A 19,097-nucleotide genomic window follows, 5' to 3' on the forward strand; every position below is an offset into this window, starting at 1 on the left:
TCTTCACAAGCATTTTGAGGACCCTTCAAGATTTTGCATTTCATGGTTCCATTTCTTTCCCCAGCCCTGTATTACATGGAAACCAATTCACTGTCTGAGAGTGAGACTGGGAAATACTGGACTGTGTGCTTAAGAGCAACTGGTATTTGTAATCAAGCTCCTTCTCTGACCTCTTCACTGGTTTTGGTTAAGTTGCCATTAACAGTATTAAGGCAAGTGCTCAGACTGAGTCCTAAGCTACAGGAAAAAAAGAAAAAAAGATTGCTTTAGAGAATTCAGGGACCTATTACAGACTAGAGAAGAGCATGAAGAGAGGAGAAGAGAGGAGGATTCTGCAGCCAGGACACAGGTTAGATTTCTTTGCCAGAAATCTAATGAGGGCTTCTAACCCTGCCTTTCAGGGCAACCCAAAACTGTGATAAAATGCTTTCAGAGTTGGGAATCCAGAGAGACAAAGTAGAGAAACCACTCAGAAAAAAAAGCTGATACCTCCTAATAGACACCCTAGAAACAGATTAAAGAAACAAAGCTGGAGAAAAAGACATCCCTACAGTCCAGCTCCTTCACATTCTTGGGCAAAGCAGTGCAAGCATTTCAAGCCCTTCTGGACAGATTCACTTTATCTGTATGTTCCTTTGGCCAGTGAAAAATCCTTTTCTGCAGTACATCTCATGAGAGACAGAGTTCTTGTTTATATTTTCATTTCTGGAATTCCTATCAGGAGAAACTCCTACTGTTAGAGGACACTTAGGAAAACTAGCTTTAGGTGTGCATTTAGTTTTTTGCTTAGGAGTACCTTGCATAAAACTCCATCTCATAGCCCATCACAACCCCAGCATGAACTTTAGCACATTTCAGGTGCAAAATCTTCCATTGTGCAGATTTTCAGTGCTACTTCTTTAGAAACCAGATTTCATATTTACTGCTCCTGAGATAAGATTTCCCTTTCCTACTGGTATGCAGCTCTGCACACTGAGCTGGATCTCAGCTAGGAGCTCCTGGGAAAGAGCAGGCAAAGTACACAATTCCCACATTCCTCTTGTGACAAGGCTCTTCCACGCTCTGGTGTGAAAAACACCAATTTTCCTACACAGAAACTGCAGGACCAAGTTCAAGCATACCATCAAAACCAAGAAAAAGTTCAATTGTTTTTTCTAGGCAAGTAGTTAAGGCCTAAACCTTCTGTTTTATCCTTTAGAACTCGTGCAAATTAAAACCTATGAGTTTTAAGCAGTTTTCTCAATAAAGGAGAAATGAAACTAAGCAAAAATAAGCCAAAACCAAGTTGTTGCTATTTTCCCCCCTTCCCTTAAAGGGGCTGAAATTACTCTTAAGCTTTGGGCCATATTTGTAGGAATTCATAGAGGATTTTGTCCTGTGCACAAGGTTGAATTTTACTGCAGATGCTTGACTCTTGCTTACTTAAAGATTGATTTACACAGGGACGTTAAATAAACTAAAATAACTTCCATGCTGTCTTCAGGAGCATTTGTTCATTACAGAATTGCAGCAAAAACAGTCACAAACTGAATAATTCCTGGTTTGATCCACAGAGAGTAGGAAAAGGGGAAGGAGAAAGAGGCAAGAGATGGCCTGTAGCCACCTTTGTTTCCTTCCCACCCCATCTCCATGCAGATGCAGCTGAGGATGAGCCCAAAGGCTCAACTCCCCCAAACTGCCAAAGGCTCAGAATCCCCGAGCGCAGTAAAGATCCCAGGGGTTCTAATGGGAGATCTGTCACTGGATCCAGAGAGCAGCACAATCCAACAATTATATCCTACAGCTCCAAGTCAGGAAATCATTTAGGCATGAGACTAAATCCATCCCTATCAGGGAATGCAATTAAACACATACTTAAAATTCAGGATGTCTGTAATTGTCCTTCATGAACAAAGATGTATTCCTGAACTCAGGCCTTCTTAGTTTTCAAAAAAACCTTGAAAATGCAAATCTTACTCTTACAACGGATCTAAATCCTCTTAAAAAGCTCTTCTATAGACCTAAGTGGCTATAAAACTTTAAAATTAGTTTAATCTATTTTTCTGACCTCAAACACAGGTTATTTTCCACTAGCACTGGAGCAGCTCTACAATACTCAATGTTCCATGAAAAAAGTCATTTTCCACCATGAGTGGCCCTGGGACAGCAAATGTTATGGAAAAAAACTCTAGCTCCGGATGGGACTGCAAAACACGTGTTTAAAAAAAGAGAAAAAAAGGAACCTGCACTATAGGGTGCCCTTAAAATATTCAGTGTTCAAAAACAAATTTCTTCCAACCTTGAAAGCCCTGTGAAATATTACACACCATAAAAACCTTGGCCTACTAACTACCTGCTCTAAAACACTGGATATGTCTTCAGAAATTTCTCCCCCAGCTACGTAGGATCTCATAAAGTATTCTGAGTTTCCCATTCAAGAGCAAGGCAGAACTGTGCTGGCACAAAGCACATTTTGCTGCACTTCACTAGAACTTTGCCTTATTTCAGGGGCTAAATTTACATGTCTGCCTTTCAGAGGAATCAGTTCTGGGTCAGCTATACCCACACAATGAATGCCACCTGATTTTTATTTACAATACACCCCCTAACACCTCCAGTGCACTGAGCACAACCTACACAGCAACTGCACCCACTGCTACACCTTTGTGTTTCCTCCAGCAGAATTCTCAAACTGCCTTTATATTCATCTGAGTTATGCTTGGGCAATCAGCTTCCAGCGAACCCTAAAGAGCCTAAACCTGCTGCTACTGAAATTACCTGTATGAACCTTGCCAGCTTCACCAGGAACACACCAGCATGGGGCATTTTGGCACTCAGTGTTATCCCCAGCCTGCCCTCTGACTCTGCCCCTTCTCTGGCAGCCTTTCAAAGCCTCTCCTGCTTCCCACCAGCCTTGCAGCAGCCCCTCTTCCTAGGTGGCAGCAGCATCTGGTAGGATTTAGGTATTCTTACCAACATCTGGTGACCTCCTCAGACAGGTTCCCAAAGCAAGACCCCTTCCCACCCCACTCCTGCCATGGCTCATTCAGGTTCTGTTTAGCTCTCTGGCTGTCAAAGAGAACTTAATCTTTTTTCCAGCTGGAGAAGTTTAAGGCTAATATTTTTCAAAATCAGGCATTTAAAATAAGGCAACTATTATTTAGCAGCTAATGACTGCTAGAGTGAGTTCTGCAGTGAGCCCCCAACAAAGACTTGGTTGGTGTGCATCAGGGCACTTCCACAATCCAGCAGTGTTAGCACAGGCTGGTTTACCCAGCTGGTGTAATTATATAATTACACTTTCACTTCACTGAATAACAGTGCTGCATCACCAGGGATCACACTTGATCATCAGATGCTTGTCATCATAAAATAGATTCATACACATGGACTTCAAAAATATGATTTTATCAGAAATCAAAGCACTATACAAGAATTGCTATCCTTAGTTAGACCAGAAGTCCACTTAACTGTGCATTTTCTCTCCAACAATGGGCACCTGGGGATGTGTAGGCAGAGCATAAAAATCATGTCACTTATTGAACAACCCTTCCTCAAAATACCCTCCAGGAGTAGTCTTTAGCTCATGCCTGTTTCCCCTACTGCTCTTCTCTCTACCTCTTCCAGCTCTACTGCGTCATTTTTGAGATGAGGTCAGCAAGTTGCAAACAGGATTCACCACAGTTTTAAAGAATGGTCCATTTATATTTTCTATTATTTCATCCATTCCTCTGCCATTAGTTTTGGTTTGGACAGCACCCAGCAGGCATGCTGGTGTTCCATGGAGCTCAGAACCATGCACAGACCTTTCTCTGACTGCCACATGCACTTGTCTGCCTTTAATGTTATTTGTTCTATATGTGCATTTATTCTGCAAATATCAGCTTTGAACATCCTTTGAGCTCATCTAGCTTTTAAATGTTACTTGTGTGATCATCCTGCTGCAACTCTTTGGAGGGGGTTTTAGATACATTAGCCTTTATAAATCTATGTTCTTCACAGTTTCAGTCAACTAACTGATCACATTTCTTCTGAGAATTTTTATAAAAATGTTGAGCATCAAAGATCCCAAAACAGCCTTTGGGGCACCCCACTCTCTCTTCACTGTAAATTTAACCACTTGTTCCTCTCAGTTCTTTAAGCAGGTGCTAACCACGGAGGCAACCTCTTCCTTTTTGTAATTAGAACTTGTTAAACTTGGCCTAGGCAACTTCTCAACAGCTTTTTGCAGACTGAGGTAGTAAGTATTGGAAATTGTACCTTCCTCTAACACAATCCATCTTAACTCTTCCTGAACTAGAAATTTAAAGGAAATTTTTTTTCAAATTAGCAAAGCCATGAGAGGAAAAAAAGAATCAGTGCTGCAAACAATTTCAATTTATGGATTTCCCTCACCTCCCTGAGGCTCTGTCTGCCAAAGAAAGGAATGGAAGGCCTCAGGAATGTGTTCGTATAGAGACCTGATGGGTACCAATGTCCCAAAAGACACCCAATGTGTGTTTGGATGAGGGTTGCTTTGCACTGCGCAGTCAATCTTGCCTGGACCCTCAGGCCATACTGACCACAGTATTGGCAAAGTGTCAGGTATTGTCCCCAGGCACACCCTTCAGTTCAGTGATATCCAAAGGGATTCAGTTTTCAGGTTCCCAGACTGTTACAAGACAAGAAGCAAAGCACAATTTAGCTTTTGAACATCTTTCAGTCCTTCCTGCTTAATCCTGATCCCAACAAAAACTCTAATGAAGAAGCACTTTGTGTAAAAAGCATAAGATCAAAAGATTTTCCTTCTATTATACTAATTTTAAATACTGTTATTCCTTCCTCATAAAATAAATCTGTACACACTTCTTTAAACTTTTGAAATCGATTATTAATATCCTTTAAAACATACAAGAAAACCTAAAATAAATGAGGAGCCAAAATCTTATGCATTAAACTTCTATATTTCTTCACTGACATCTTCTAAAGGGGTTAAGCATAGAAGACAAAGAACAGCATCACAGTTACATTTGGAATGGTGTGGGTAAATGAAGCAACAGATGGAAAAATCCAAATCATGATTTTTCTGGACCTGTTTCAAGTTCCAACACTGACAGCAAATACTTGGTCCACCTTTGTGAAAATCCTGTGCAAAAAGATACAACAGGGTTTATGTGTTTCTCACAATTTTTTATCAGTATGTTATTATTAGAGAGCCAAAATGTATTAGTAGGAATGCAGAATTTGGATGAAGGTGCAGATTCTACTTTTCAAGGCCTGTGTGTGCCAAGATATTTCAGAGCTGCAAAAAGAAGTGTAAACAACGTCAGCTCAGTGTGTGTCACTTCCCTGCTCTCACCAGCAAGCGGCACACAACGCACATTTTATTCACATTTCCTCTCTTCCCTCTATTCTATTTCAACTCAGAACTTTCAAAGTTTTTACAATAAATGGAGTCTGACAGTTTTAGTTTATTTTAGCAATAATCACAAGACGGTTTTTTTCTGCAAATACAATAAATGTTATCCAAGAGCAATTTGGAGCAATCAGTATTGATATTTATACCATGTGTGTTGATTGAAAAGCTCTTGGCTGTAAGAATGGAATATGAATCTACCCAGAATGTATGAATATCTTCTAACGTATGCACGTGTGGGAGCTATAAAAGGGAGTTTATTATAATTAGTGGAAAAATAGTATTGTATAAACTAAAAAGAGAAAAGAACAAGAAACCTTCAGTTTGTACAGTTCAGCTAACTTTTCTTATTCTGCTCTTTGATGCTCTTCTGTTTACTAGGGCACATTCAGAAATTCAAAGGGCTTTTTTCAATCTCAATGTGATTTTTGGAGTGTGAGAGAAAGGCTTTCAAAAGGACAAAAGAACCAAATTAAAAAAAAAAAACAAAACCTTGTACCCACAGGGCCAATGCTGCACAAAATATTAAAGTTTACATCTTCAATAGGTCAATTTCTTTGCAGAAGAAACTATGGATTGAACAACTCAAAAATCTCCTTTAGGTTATTCATTCTACATAAAAAACCCTCAGAGGTCACTGCAGCCAAGAAATTTAAAAGTAATAATTCTGCTACTAGCATGGCACTGATACTCTTCACGCACACAGACACTTTATTCATTACACGGCTCTTCTTGTGGAGAACTGTTCTTGGGGCTAGCAGGACTCCCAAAGACCAGATGTGACACCGGTGAGAAATCTGCATGAGTAATGTCTGTGTGGAAGGATCCTGAATAAACTCCTGGCAGAACATGGAGAGCACAAAGGCTCATCCAGGGCTGTTTCACCCAGTGAAACTCCCAGGGCAAACCCATCCTTTGCGGAGCAGTCAGGAGGAAGGGCAGCGAGGAAGAGGTGCTGCAGATCCAGCCTGACTCTACAAGAAGGGCTCTCTTATCATTACTTTTGCAGGTCAGATCATCCACATCATCTTTTACCAGCATTCACAATGAAGTTCTCATCCTCCTACACTGCAAATGGCCACATTTTTAGGTCCCACCCATCAGACAAATGTATCAGCATAAGGTGCTATTAAATTCAATCTTCTGAAGTCAGTGGTTTATTACTTTCCATTAAGGAAAGAAGAACAGGAAAACTCTGCTTACATCATTGCAAAAGTTTTTCTGCTTCTAGACTTAGTGACATTTTAAGACATGCAAGCTCTATTTTATTCACAAACAGTAATACTTACTTCCTTGGCAGTGACAGGAAATAAAGCAATTAGATAAATCATTTTTTAAGTCAACACTGGTGTCTCAGCATAACTAAAGTTTGGCTCACCAATATATACCATTCTAAAGCATTTGGAAATCTACAGTCCCATGTGAAAATATTAATTTATATTTAAATTGCTAACTGCTTACCCATCCTAACAATATTAATATTAACAGTGTGACATGAACTCTCTGCTGAATTTGAGATGTAGGTCAGTTATACAAGGAGTTGCCAAACTATAGCTGGAAAATATTACTTCATCAAAGAATTAGCCTTGGTACAACAGTGAATAGCAGAGCCACATGTCCTAATACATGTCAGCCTGGCGCCACTATTGTATGCAGAGCTATTTGCATATATATATTTCTATCACTACCCTGGTTCAGTATCAACACCCTCTGATATGCATTTCCCAGCACATAAATGTGAGCAGCACACACTGGCTGCTCTGAGGTCGTTCTTTGCACTCCCTTGCAACCTTCGTGGTTATTTGCACTTTCACACATCATCTTCACAAAAGGCTGAGCTCAGCTTGTTAAATGTTTGACAGAATATTGCTGCTGTGACTGAAATATTACACTTGAAACCTCACAGACAGCAATGGTAAGATTAAAAAGAAAATAGGTACCTTTCCAGCAAAGGGTTAGAAAGTAAAATGCAGCAGTGAACTGTTTAATGCATGTTAATTCTGATTGATATTATTCTTCCTCCACAGATGTTGAGCTAGAAAATATCTGTATTCTCTCATAGCTCGGCACTTTCCTTTGTTTCCTCACTGCAGCTGCAGACTGATGGATCTAAAAGGTGAGTTCACTTTACCAGCAGGTTTAAAGTTCTATTAGGCTACGGCTGGAGATTTCATTTTCAGTTTTAACAATAGTCTAGACAGATGTGCATCTCCAACAGGGGTAAGGAAAGTTCTTTGATGAGCAAGTCAGCTGGGCATGCTTGCTATTGCAGCAAGACACCCGCTCACCCTGGTGGGCTTTAAGCTCTCTAGTGGAGCCCTGACCATTTCTTGGAAAGAAAGCCCATTTAGGGAAACCCTGAACCTACAAATGTGTATGTGAATTGAAGTGACATGCTGAAAATAAATAGGACTGGTGTTGGTGACATGCCTAATAAAAAAATCATTAATGATCAATGACTTTCAGCCTTCACTGGTAATTTATTTCAAGATATAAGATAAATTTCTGATTCCAAAATTACAAACAACATCACTGCAATTCTCACTTACCTTTCACTGGACACTCAATCAAAATATTTGCTCCAATTCTTGCCACGATTGTACCTCCAACAACTGCTGAGAAACTGCTGGCTTCCAGATTCGTCATATTTAACACAGAGGACAAGATGACAGGCACCTCTTTGAAATGAAAGGGATAGTAAAGCTTTATTTAACTTCTAAACATAAATCTTTTATTTAAAGTCATCATGTTTGGAACAGAATGCAGTCTGCAAAGCAGCAGCCAGAAAAGACAGGTGGGACAGATACAGGCAGACTGAGTTCACACCTGCTGTGGTTTTAAAGCAACAAGCCCATCTTACTGCTGCCTATTAAATCAGGCAGACTTTCATGGATTGCCAGTAAAAGAAACTATTTCACATTGCAGTGGGCATGGGTGCTTATATGCATATATTTATACACACATATGTGTCTATGTATATATATATATATATGTTTGTGTGTGTTTGTGTAAAAGCCTGGAATGCCACTGTTTTATGGAATGCCACTGTTTTTTGGAGTGCCACTGTTTTACCTGCATGCAACAGCAGTGATGTTTCCATATCAAAACCAGAGTCATTAACCACCAGGCATCCATAGGTACCAAGCTCCTTTTGAGTAGGATTCCGAATCTGCACTCTTCCAGTGGTGTCCAGGATCACCCTGCACAATAACCGAGGAAATACAAGGGTTTCAACCCTGGGACAAACCCAGCTGAATGCCCTTGCAAGAGTTACAGACAGAGCAGCAAAGCTCCTTTTTAGGAGTTTGCAGAGCCAGAGCAGCACAGGCAGCCCCAGCTCTGCCTCCTCTCCAGGAGCACTCAGGGATACACACACATCTCCTTCTCCTACTACAGGGCTGTGTCCTACTTCCAGCCCTTGGAACGGCAGTGAGCTTGCTACCACAAACCGGGATCCCCTGGGCACAAAAGTGTGAATAAATCAGAATACCACAATTAAAAGTATTAGCCTTGGCAAGAAATTGATCTCTCCGGACCAGGCTTGGTTTTCAGCAGGATTGGGGAATTCACAAATCTATGGCCTGATCTGACTTTCAAATTACGATGAGGTTGGGGTTGTTGGGGCTTTTTTAAAATGTCACCATTGAAGGTAAAGTTTTCCACCAAAACCTCACAGGTGTCTTGAGTACCTCGCTTGTCCTCTGAGGAGGATCACAGCCTGGGGAAGAGGCTGAAAATAACAACTTTTCTCCTCTGTTACGTTTCTCAGCACTAAGTTACATGACTTGCCATACACTCAGCACATCCCAAAAACCTGCAGCTGGTGTTTTCCCACACTGAGTACATTTACATAATAGATTAACAAAAAATAATATTAAAAATACTTGTATCTCAACAAAACAAGCCACCTCATGCATGGCTCAAGTTGATCCCTTTACAAACCTGACAGATAAAGAACATTTACCTCCTCACACTCTTTCAGATGCAATGCTATTAACATCACTTTTGGGTCCACATACATATATGTAGATTTGTGTATAAGAAACCTTACCAGGAAAAAAATTAGGAAGTAAACCTACTTTGCTTAATATATGTCTTAAGAGCAAGAATATCAATCTGGGCTGAAATTAGGAAGTAAACATACTCATGAATAAACAAGACGCCATCATGTCCACAAAAATTGAAGTAGCACTTGCTACAAATTGAAGTATCACTTGCTACAATTGCTTTTCCATTGAAAATGATGCACATTTCACAAAATAAACATAACTGGTGTTTATTAACTGGTGGGAGCCACATGATTCCAAAAACATTTTCACTTTTTAAAATGGCTTAGTTTGGGTGTCTTTGCTTTAATTGATAGCTCTGCAGAAGTACATTTTTCTTGGCAGTGTGTTTAATCAGTTAAATATGTTGAGAAATATCCAAAAGCGTCTTTATCATTTCTGAACCAGTTTTTTCATTACTCAAGAGCTAGCTATAATTCCAAGAGGCTCACACACAAAGTTAATGTTAATATTACCAGGTGAGCTTCTAATTTATCAGCACTGAAGTAGAAGTATTTGCTCAGGCTTGAGCAAATATCTGATTGTAACAGCTTGCTGTACTCATTTGTCAATCTCAAATGTGATGGTAATACAGGTTCTTTATTATTCTGAATTTCACTGTCCTCAACAGAAATATTTTGAAGTATTGAAAAACGTCCATAAAAGCTCATATTTTTCTTTTTCAATTGAAGTTATGCAGCTCCAGTAATACCTAAATAGTGTGTTAAAGAATAGTGTGGGTACCATTAATATTTTCCCTTCTTAAAATAAGTAAGAGCTAAGACTTCTTTTCATCTATACCATGGCATATGTTTTTAATGTGTTCCTACTGCATTTAGTATCTGAACAAATCCAATAGCCTCCCTAATTTGAGGGTAAATCTGCTCTTTTTCTGACACAGCTGAAATTATTAAAGCAGATCAAAAAATACAGCCAGGACATCCAAAACACTTCACCTTATAAAAATAGCAAATCGTCCTATGTAGTATCCTGGAAATGGCCAAACACTTGGATGTCAGTAAAGCCAAACAACGTGACAGACACTTGAAAGAATAAAAATAAATTACTTAACTAGAAAGATGGCAGGCCCAGTGGCCATGCTTATCTCATTTTCACAACAGTATGTTCTAATATTGCACAGCAGGGTGGATTTTTTCCATCGACAGTGCCATACTAAGTCATTCAAAAGTAAAAGAGAAGCTATTTACTTACTTTGCAGAGGCTTTTAATGTCTCGCCATCTTTTGTCCAAGTATATTTCACTTCACTCATACCAGCTGTTTCACACACTAGATTGACAGCATGAGTATTCTTGGTCAGAAAAACAGTATTTCCAATTCGTACAGTTACTGTTTTGTTGAAGGAGACTTGAGGAATTTCCTTTTGCCTCATAATAACTGGAACCTTCTGGTCAAACATTAACTTATCGACCGCTTTTGTGCTGAAACGTTCGGATTCGTTTGGCGATTTGCTTGGGAGTTTCGAGGAAACTTTCTCATCCTGGGCCCCCTTCCATTTTTCAGCAGCTGGTTGTGGATGCCTGGATAATTCAGCAATCAACTGGAAGATGAGCTGGGACGCCAGGTCATCGCTGACTTCTCCAGTTTCAATGAGCTGGCTCATGTTCCTCATGAGCTCCTCGAACTGAGCCGTGTCCATGCTGTAGGCACCCTGCAGAACTGCAGCCTCCAGGCGCTTGTTCCTGAACTCCCGAGAGCTGAACTCCTCTGCTGAATTGCTCCCAAAGCTCCCGAGGTTCCTCAGGAAGGGCTGATCATTGACTTGCCTGTCGCCCAGGTAGAGCTCATTCTTCTTGCTCCACATCTGCCACATTTTGCTCATCTTGTGCCATTTGGCCCCGAGGCTGTTGGCCTCGTTGTGATCTGGGTGGCCGGGCTGCTTTTGGGGGGCTGGGGGCTCGATGAGCCTGTTGTCAGTCCCGATGAGTTTGAGCACAAAGGTCTCGTGCACAGAGCCCGCAATGCACCGGTACACGCCGATATCCGCAGCCTCCAGGGAGTGGATTTTCAGCGAGCCTGACTTGGTGATGCCAAGCCTCTTGGAGTTTTCTAAGCGCTGCCCATCCTTCTCCCAGCGGATAAGGGACTTCTGGAACCTTCTCACAGGGCACTTAATGACCACAGAGGTTTTTGGGAGTAGGTAGGCTCGGCTTCCGATGGTAAAATTAATGCGCTTCTCCGGCCGTGTCTGAATGTAAACCCGGTGAATGCTGACAATCTGAGGTCCATGGGCAGAAAACTTCGCTGGAAGCTTGGGCTTGATCTCTGCAAGAAAACAATGTGTTGAAAAGCATCTAGTCATTGGCAGTCATGCTTACAAAATCTGCTTTTCACAGAATGCTTGAAAGAGCTTTTCTTGACTTTGTTCAAGTCAGACTGCAACACGCAGGGCTTTTATCTGAGTCACAAAAATGCAAAAATATGAACAACATGAAACCATAACATTCCCTTGCTTTGGCCAAGAATTCTATTGCTTCTTCTCAAATCTCCTAACAATAAAAGGATCCAGACAACATATACCTATGTGAAGGAGGTAGATAGTGAACACATATATGAAAGGGTATGTACACATACTATATATTACTCCATGTATATGCTCATATTCCAGTTATATTTCCTACTGCTGCCTCAGAAAGGCTAGGCATGATGGAAATGAAAAAATGGAATTAAAAAAATGTGAACACATTATCACTTTCCCCACATTTGAGCACTGTTGAGTGCAGAATGACCTAAATAAAACAAAATCTATCCAAAATGTAAGGCTCCCCTTGACTCTTATTTAAAATGTTGGCTGGCTGTGCTGGTTGCCTGAGTCAAGCCAAACTGATAGCAGTGCAGGAGGTGAAAGAAACAGTCAGTGAAGACACAGCACATGCAACAGGCAAAGCCACCCTGTAATCACATGCTGAGGGTAATTCATTAGGGTTGAAAGATGAGTTGCTGAGAGTATTGTGCCAAGAAAGCAGGGAGGGAAGCGAGGGAAGAGAGAAATAAGGCAGAATTTTGAGAGGCTGAATAGAGCGATCAGATGAATTACAAAAGCAGGAAATAACAGCATAAAGCTTTGTGCAGGCTGGGTATAGAGACAAAGGGTATTATGAAAATCCTCCTGCACTGAACTGCAGGCACCTGGACACTGGAAGGTTTCAAGGGATCCACCTGGATGAAGATGCTGGAAGGTTTCTGGGGATCTGCCTGGGTGAAGATGCTGGAAGGTTTGAAGGAGCTGCCTGGATGAGGATGCTGGAAGGTTTCTGGGGATCTGCCTGGGTGAACAGCCCTATGGCAGGCTTTCCCGGCGGAGCTGGGCGGCACAGGGGTGTTTTGCATGCAGAGCTGCGGATGCCGCGGTGCTGACTCAGCGCTGGCGCAGCAGTGCCCGCTCTGATCAGCGGAGCGAGCCTGGCCGGGAGCGCCGGGCAGGAGGGACAGGGCACGGCATGAACAGGGACACACACACACATCCCGAGCCCTTCCAGATCGGCCACACGGGAAGGGTCGGGAAACAATGCTGCTGGTGCTGGAAAACAGCCCTGCTGTGCTCGGTGACCCAGAGCTTTGGTATGTGATGGAGAGAAAGCTCAGAGCCCGCAGAAAGGAGCTGATGGCCAGGAAATGGACACAGGGATCAAAACATTTCTCAGCTCGTCTGAATCTGAAATCGGTGCTGCTTTTCCACTTGGGAGGTACTTAAATAAAAAGACAACTAGGCTGATGGCACAGAAATGATACCTGAAAATCCGTGTATACATGTGCTCCAAATATGCTGTGAAGAAATAGGTGAAAAGCTAAATGCTTCAAGCATTCAATAAGTGTGTACACTATAGGAACTACACCCTGGAGTGCGTTCTTATGCTTATAAAACAAAATGGTTATTTTCAATGTTTTGGGTAATGAGTTCAGACCTGTGGGGATATCATGGTTTCATAATTACACAGCTTTTAAATGGGCATTTGTTATCCAGACACAAGGTTCCCTCAACCATTTCACATGGTACAACAATTAAATTGTTTTAGGCATTCAGTTTACTAAAATTATTAAAGTAGCGTCCTGTTTTTAATAAGTTATTGGGCCCCAAATATTTCTTTTCAGGGAAGCGTTCCAGTATTAAATACTCTACTTCCAAAACCCAACTTACAGACACAGTAAGTGTAACTTTAAACACACAAATTAAAATACTTCAGGCTGTGGTCTGTTTACACTAGTTATTCCAGCTTAGAATTAAACCCACTGCATACTTATAAATATGTTAACAAGTCTCATCCATTTCATTTCTTTAAAAAAGACAGACCACTAACTCTCATTAGCAGCTCAACACTGAAGGGTGTGTGTGTATTTTTACTGGTGACTGGTGAGCAAGGCTGAGAGCGAAACAAAGTTCAGAGTTTTGGATGGCAGGCCATATAAATATATAAGGTCACATGAATGTATGAGGCCACATAACTTTGCATCCTCTAGGTCCTTACTGTCATTCAATCTTGCAGCTGCTGAGGTAATGGACTGTTTGGGAGGGTAAAGGTAAATCTTATGGAATATGTGCTGGAGCCTTTGGACCTCATTATCACCTGATACAAATCCATCTGCATCTGTGACCTGTAATGGTCCTGAACAGCTTCAGCTGGGTTTCAGATCCTGGTGACCTCAGGGCTAGACTGGTGTTATTTCCTATTTCTCAGAGCCCGGAGTCAGGAATGTTTCTACTTAATAAGCACTCCTAAGTCAGAAAACAGCTACAATTACCAGTCTCAGGGTAAAAGATTAAGTCTAAAATGACTCAGCATTGTCATGAGACAGTAAAAAAGGCATTCATGTGAGCCACAGAAGCATCATCTTGAGGAGGGAGATTTACAAACTGCTCTCCAAGGCAAGAACCCCCAACAGCACCCACACCACACTGCTCCTCACCCGTCCACATCGCTCCTTGTCCTACAGAGGAGATGCCTCCTGCACGTTCCTGGGACTCCAGAGCCTGCTGCTGTCCCAGCCCTGGCTCCTTCTGCAAGACCCAAGCAGGAGCTGCAGGTGTGGAGCAGCCTCACACCTTCCCTCCTGCTGCACTGAGAGAATCCCCAGGCAGATCCTGGCTGCAAAGGCTCCCCTGCTCCACAGAGTGATGGGAATGCAAGGAGAGGACAGTAATTCTCTTTATGGCTTTGATCTGCTCCCATTCTGGCCAGAGTTGCTCCCTCTGCAGCCCCCTGGGCTGCTCTCTAGGCACCGTGCTGGAAGCTGACATGCTGACATTAATATCAGTCTGAACCAAGCAAATTGCAAAGCAGCTCCACTGCCATTCAACTATCCACAATTAATTAAATTCAGATAGATATGCAACTCAAAATATTTTACTAAACCTTATGCCAAGGACATTCCTGAAAGTCCACGGGGCTTTATTTAAGTGGAGTTTTGAACCTCAGGATTTTGGCATGTTAATCTGAAATACAGGCCAGGAAAAGAAGTTTCATATTATGTATGAATTAGTAATTATTCTATTTATCATGTTGTTTTGTGAATAATTTTTAAAGCAAAGCTTCAAAATGTATGAAGTAGCTATTTCTTCACAACACTGTGAGTTGAGTCAAAACATGGTTATATCTGACCTGTGATCAGAACCAGGCCATTGATAATGGCTTTTTGTTTTCCCCCAGCTCAAAACTAAAAACTCTTTTTTTTCCCTGTCCTCTCAGCCCCCTGCTCCCCAAATCTGCAAACCAATACTCTCCATTAGAAAGGAAGGGGAGCACAGGTTCACACATAAGGAACCTGCATCTATATCTGCCTATTCTGAATTAGCGTATGCAATTGAACACACTCTGTATCACAGAGGGTTTTCCATCACTGTCAAACAATTAGTGCAACTACCATCAGTATCATAACCCAATTGTGCCCAAATTGTACAATTTCCACAGGCAATCCTTCTGAAAAGATTCTTATATAGACAGTAATAAAACATCAGATTTTTCAAATAATGTCTGTATTGTCACCACTCTCTGTGCAGCTAATGAGGCCAAGATTGTAATTTTTACAGGGAGAGATAGAAATTATACCTAAAATTATCACTGGCACAAAGTGTCAGGTTTTGAATTCCACCATGTTAAGCAAAATGTCCAGTGTAATACAAACATACAGAGAAAAGACAAGGCAGAACTGGACTCTTATCTTTTCTAATGTCCTTTGTAATTTATGTTAAATTTATTAATTTTTCTCTTTTTTTTTCCAGTTAGAATAGTGTAAATGATAAAGGAAAAATCAGATCAAATGGTGCATAAGAGTGAAGGTGAGAGATATGCACCATAATATATATTCAAAAACTACTTCTTGAGATCATAACCTTTGTTTTTGAGTGGTAGAAATAAAAATAAAAGCAATCCTGTTATTACTGGTATAGCAATTATGACACCCAGTCAGTGCCAAGTTATGTTGTGATAGTGTAGGGAGATGAGTGAATTAATGTGCATGCAGATTTCTCTTTATAAATAGATCATTCCAAATCAGCAAGGAACCAGATAAATTCACATACTTACTGTTGCAGGCATTCATCTGACAAGACCTTACAAGCAGGGAAGGAGACAGAGCACTGCACATCGATCCATTTAATGTGACATATTGGCCCTTTGCTGTGAGGTTTTGGCAGGCAAGTTTCCTTCTCTGGATTCCAACACCACAGCTTACTGAGCACTGTGAAAGGAAGGATGCAGTCAAGCTAAGCCTGGTGCTACACACCACACATGCTAGTTTTAAACTAGTTTGTTTTTTGGTGGTTTTCTTTCAAAATTTTTTAATTTTTTTTTTAGTTCTGAAAGAGTACACACACTCTACCTCATAAGAATCCTGGTGTTATCTAGTTATTAGACTGATTTATTAGTTATTAAACTCTCTCCACTTTTCCAGGCAATAAGAATATAAGAGAGACAGTTTTTCCAGCAAGCAAGTAATGAATTAAAGTAACATGACAGTGTTTATGCCCAGCCATGGGCTAAACAGAGCAATGAGATCTGGTACCTGAGAGAAACCACTTGGCAGCTTCTAAACAGTCTCTGGCAAGTCTCTCAGCCCTCTCTCTGAGGTTGTATTGCATGAAACTGTAATTGCAGCTTCGAAATTCAATTTTCTAAATAATTTTGAATGGGGAGTGGTAGCAGGTTTGCATTAATCAGGAAAGGAGGAGGATGTATTCCAAAATAATGCAAAGATTTGCTTTTTGGAAGCTGTACCATGAAATTATTGATAGCAAACATGTCTGGTAGAAAGCCTGCAAGTCCCCCAGTGACTGAAGCACTGTGATCAGCCTGGCTGCAGGCTGGCATGCAGAGTTTAGTTCAGGACAGGCTTTGTGACAGCTTCTGCTGCCCTGGCAGCTCCAAACAGCTCATTTACCCAGGCAGAAACCTTCAGAGCTTTTGTTATAATGGAGGGGTTTGGTTCACCATTACTGAGGTTTGCTCACCTTGGACCATTCCCCAAAGACCAGCTGAGGAGGACAATCCACTTTTGCACAGGCTTTACTAGTTGGCAATTTGGGTTCCTGGCAGGTGTCATCAGGGTGTTTCAGGAAACTCCCATCTGTCAGCAGCTGCTTACAGGACACCCTGCGGCTCTGAACGCCCCCTCCGCAGGTACGCGAACACTGAAGAGGAGAAGAATAAACACAGCATTTACACCTGCACGGACATCTGTGCTCCTGAAAAATGACATCTACTTCCAAGGAGAAATCAAGCAGCATGGAAAATTCAGTGCTAAAATAGTTAATCTATTTGAGATGTGAACTGGAGTTCAAATGCCAAACATACTATCTGAATGCATGGAAGTAGCAGAAATCTTAGAGAAAAACATGCATCTTATGCATAAATCTATATCATGAATATGTTAATAGGAGGAGGAGGAGGAGGAGGAGGAAAAGAAGGGAAAGGGAAAGAAGAAGGGAAAGAAGAAGGGAAAGAGGAAGGGAAAGAAGAAGGGAAAGAAGAAGAAGGTGATTGTGTTTAGAGAGCATAGGGAGAGAGATGATCTGTGCAATAACAGGTATCCAGCCTTCTGAGATCCTAACAAGGAGTTCCACCACATCCTGTGACTACCATCAGCACAGGAGTCTAGAGCAGCGGTTCTGAGTTAGTTTGTTCTGTGATGGAAGCTGAAACACCCACAGAAGGTCGGGAGCTGCCTTCCATGCAGGAGAGTTCCAAGTGTCCCCGGCCAGAGGAGCCCATTTAGACCCTTGCCGTGGCCCAGCCGTACCTGCTGCCATTCCTCGGCGTGCCAAGCAGGGGGACAGTCCATCTGGTTGCAGGCCTGCAGGGAGGGCGGCCGTGGCTCCGGGCACAGGCGGGCAGCGGGAGCGGGCGCCCCGGGCTGCAGGCAGGACACGGCGCGGCTTTGGATGCCCACCCCGCAGCTCGCCGAGCAGCGGCTCCAGGGGCCGCTCTGCCACCTGTGCCAAAATACAACAAAACTCTCCTTCAAGAATCCACCTCGCCCTGGACAAGGAGCAGTCTCACCCAGACAGAGCCCAGCAAAAAGCACGGCTGCAGGCACGGTTATTGATCGATGGCTAAAACGCCCCTTGGGTTTGGCTGGAGCACAAAAGTGTAAATTGGTAACAAGCAAATGCAGAATTTATTAACAATAAAGTAATAAATGGTCATTTTCAGACAAATTTTACTCCAGTATTTACCTTTAGAGTGCTTCTCTTAAAAACAGCCTGCTGGCAACCTGCTGATGTTTACAATGATAAATGTAAATATGTAAATAGACCTTTCTTATTTTTAGAAAACTTCTTTTAGATGCGTATATGTTTTCTATAAAACATCCTGTTCCTGTTAGCTTGTTCCCTACACTTAGCAAGAGCAGGTTTCTGCAAACACATAGAAACAAATCTAAAAGGATCTCAGGGATGTCAGAGATCAGAAATGGGTAAACAAGTCAGCACACATCAAAATTTCACATACCGCCCTTTCAAGGGATCAAAAGACCCAGAGGTTTTTTGGGATTTAGACTGGGTTTGTTCTTTCTCCAGAATCTCCAAATAAACCTAAGAACTACATGGGGCTACTAAAAAAGCATAAAATTGAGGTGCCTTTAAATCATAATTGCATATTTTTTTTTTTAATTCAGTAAAGATAAAAAGTGAATATCCTCAGCTTTTCTTTTGTGAAATATCCTCAAAATTTTCCTTCTACTACTAGGAGAGTTAAGGCTCATTTTCCAAGTTTGGCAGATAGTCAACATGGAAGAGATTTATTTCAGAAAATGTCCCCTATTTCATCAGTGAGATATGAAGAGTGGAAAAGGAGCGAACAAGACCAAAAAAACACCCCAATCCCAAAACCTTGTTGAAAACGGAAGTCGTGAAATTCCATCCCAAAAGCATGACCACAGTCCTGCAATCTGAACCCTTTCTGAGAAAGCCAATGTTTATTCAAGTCCCATTAACCCTTCCTTTGCCACCAGATAATTCCATTATTCCAGGGTACCTCGGGGGGCAGAGCTTCGTGTTGCAGGCCCGAGTCATCGGGGGTGGCCTCTTGGAACTGTCACACAGGCTTTCACTGACACCTTGCTTTGTGTCCACGTGCAGGCACATGGCAATGGCTTCCTGTGTGCCTGCGTTGGAAAGGAAAACACCCATCAAACACTGGAGATGGAGGAGATTTCTGTCAAGCTT

General features: G+C 41.7%; 1 protein-coding gene across 5 annotated transcripts in view; it reads right to left on the reverse strand.

Annotated features, from left to right (window-relative positions):
• EFL1 (elongation factor like GTPase 1) overlaps positions 1–19,097 on the reverse strand; it is a 244,496-nt gene that overhangs the window by 90,766 nt on the left and 134,633 nt on the right. For all 5 annotated transcript variants that reach the window (XR_012582139.1, XM_026791297.2, XM_074549267.1 and 2 more), the window contains exons 17-23: positions 18,907–19,036; positions 17,672–17,864; positions 16,884–17,063; positions 15,961–16,114; positions 10,633–11,704; positions 8,447–8,574; positions 7,924–8,052 (exon numbers count right to left, since the gene is read on the reverse strand). Coding sequence is in view for 4 of the 5 variants with exons in the window: in XM_026791297.2 (XP_026647098.2) it covers positions 7,924–8,052; positions 8,447–8,574; positions 10,633–11,704; positions 15,961–16,114; positions 16,884–17,063; positions 17,672–17,864; positions 18,907–19,036 (1,986 nt within the window). In the remaining variant the exon portion in view is untranslated. The remainder of the gene's footprint in view (positions 1–7,923; positions 8,053–8,446; positions 8,575–10,632; positions 11,705–15,960; positions 16,115–16,883; positions 17,064–17,671; positions 17,865–18,906; positions 19,037–19,097) is intronic.

The sequence above is a fragment of the Zonotrichia albicollis genome, chromosome 11, assembly GCF_047830755.1.
Source record: "Zonotrichia albicollis isolate bZonAlb1 chromosome 11, bZonAlb1.hap1, whole genome shotgun sequence".
In the NCBI taxonomy this organism is placed as follows: Eukaryota; Metazoa; Chordata; class Aves; order Passeriformes; family Passerellidae; genus Zonotrichia; species Zonotrichia albicollis.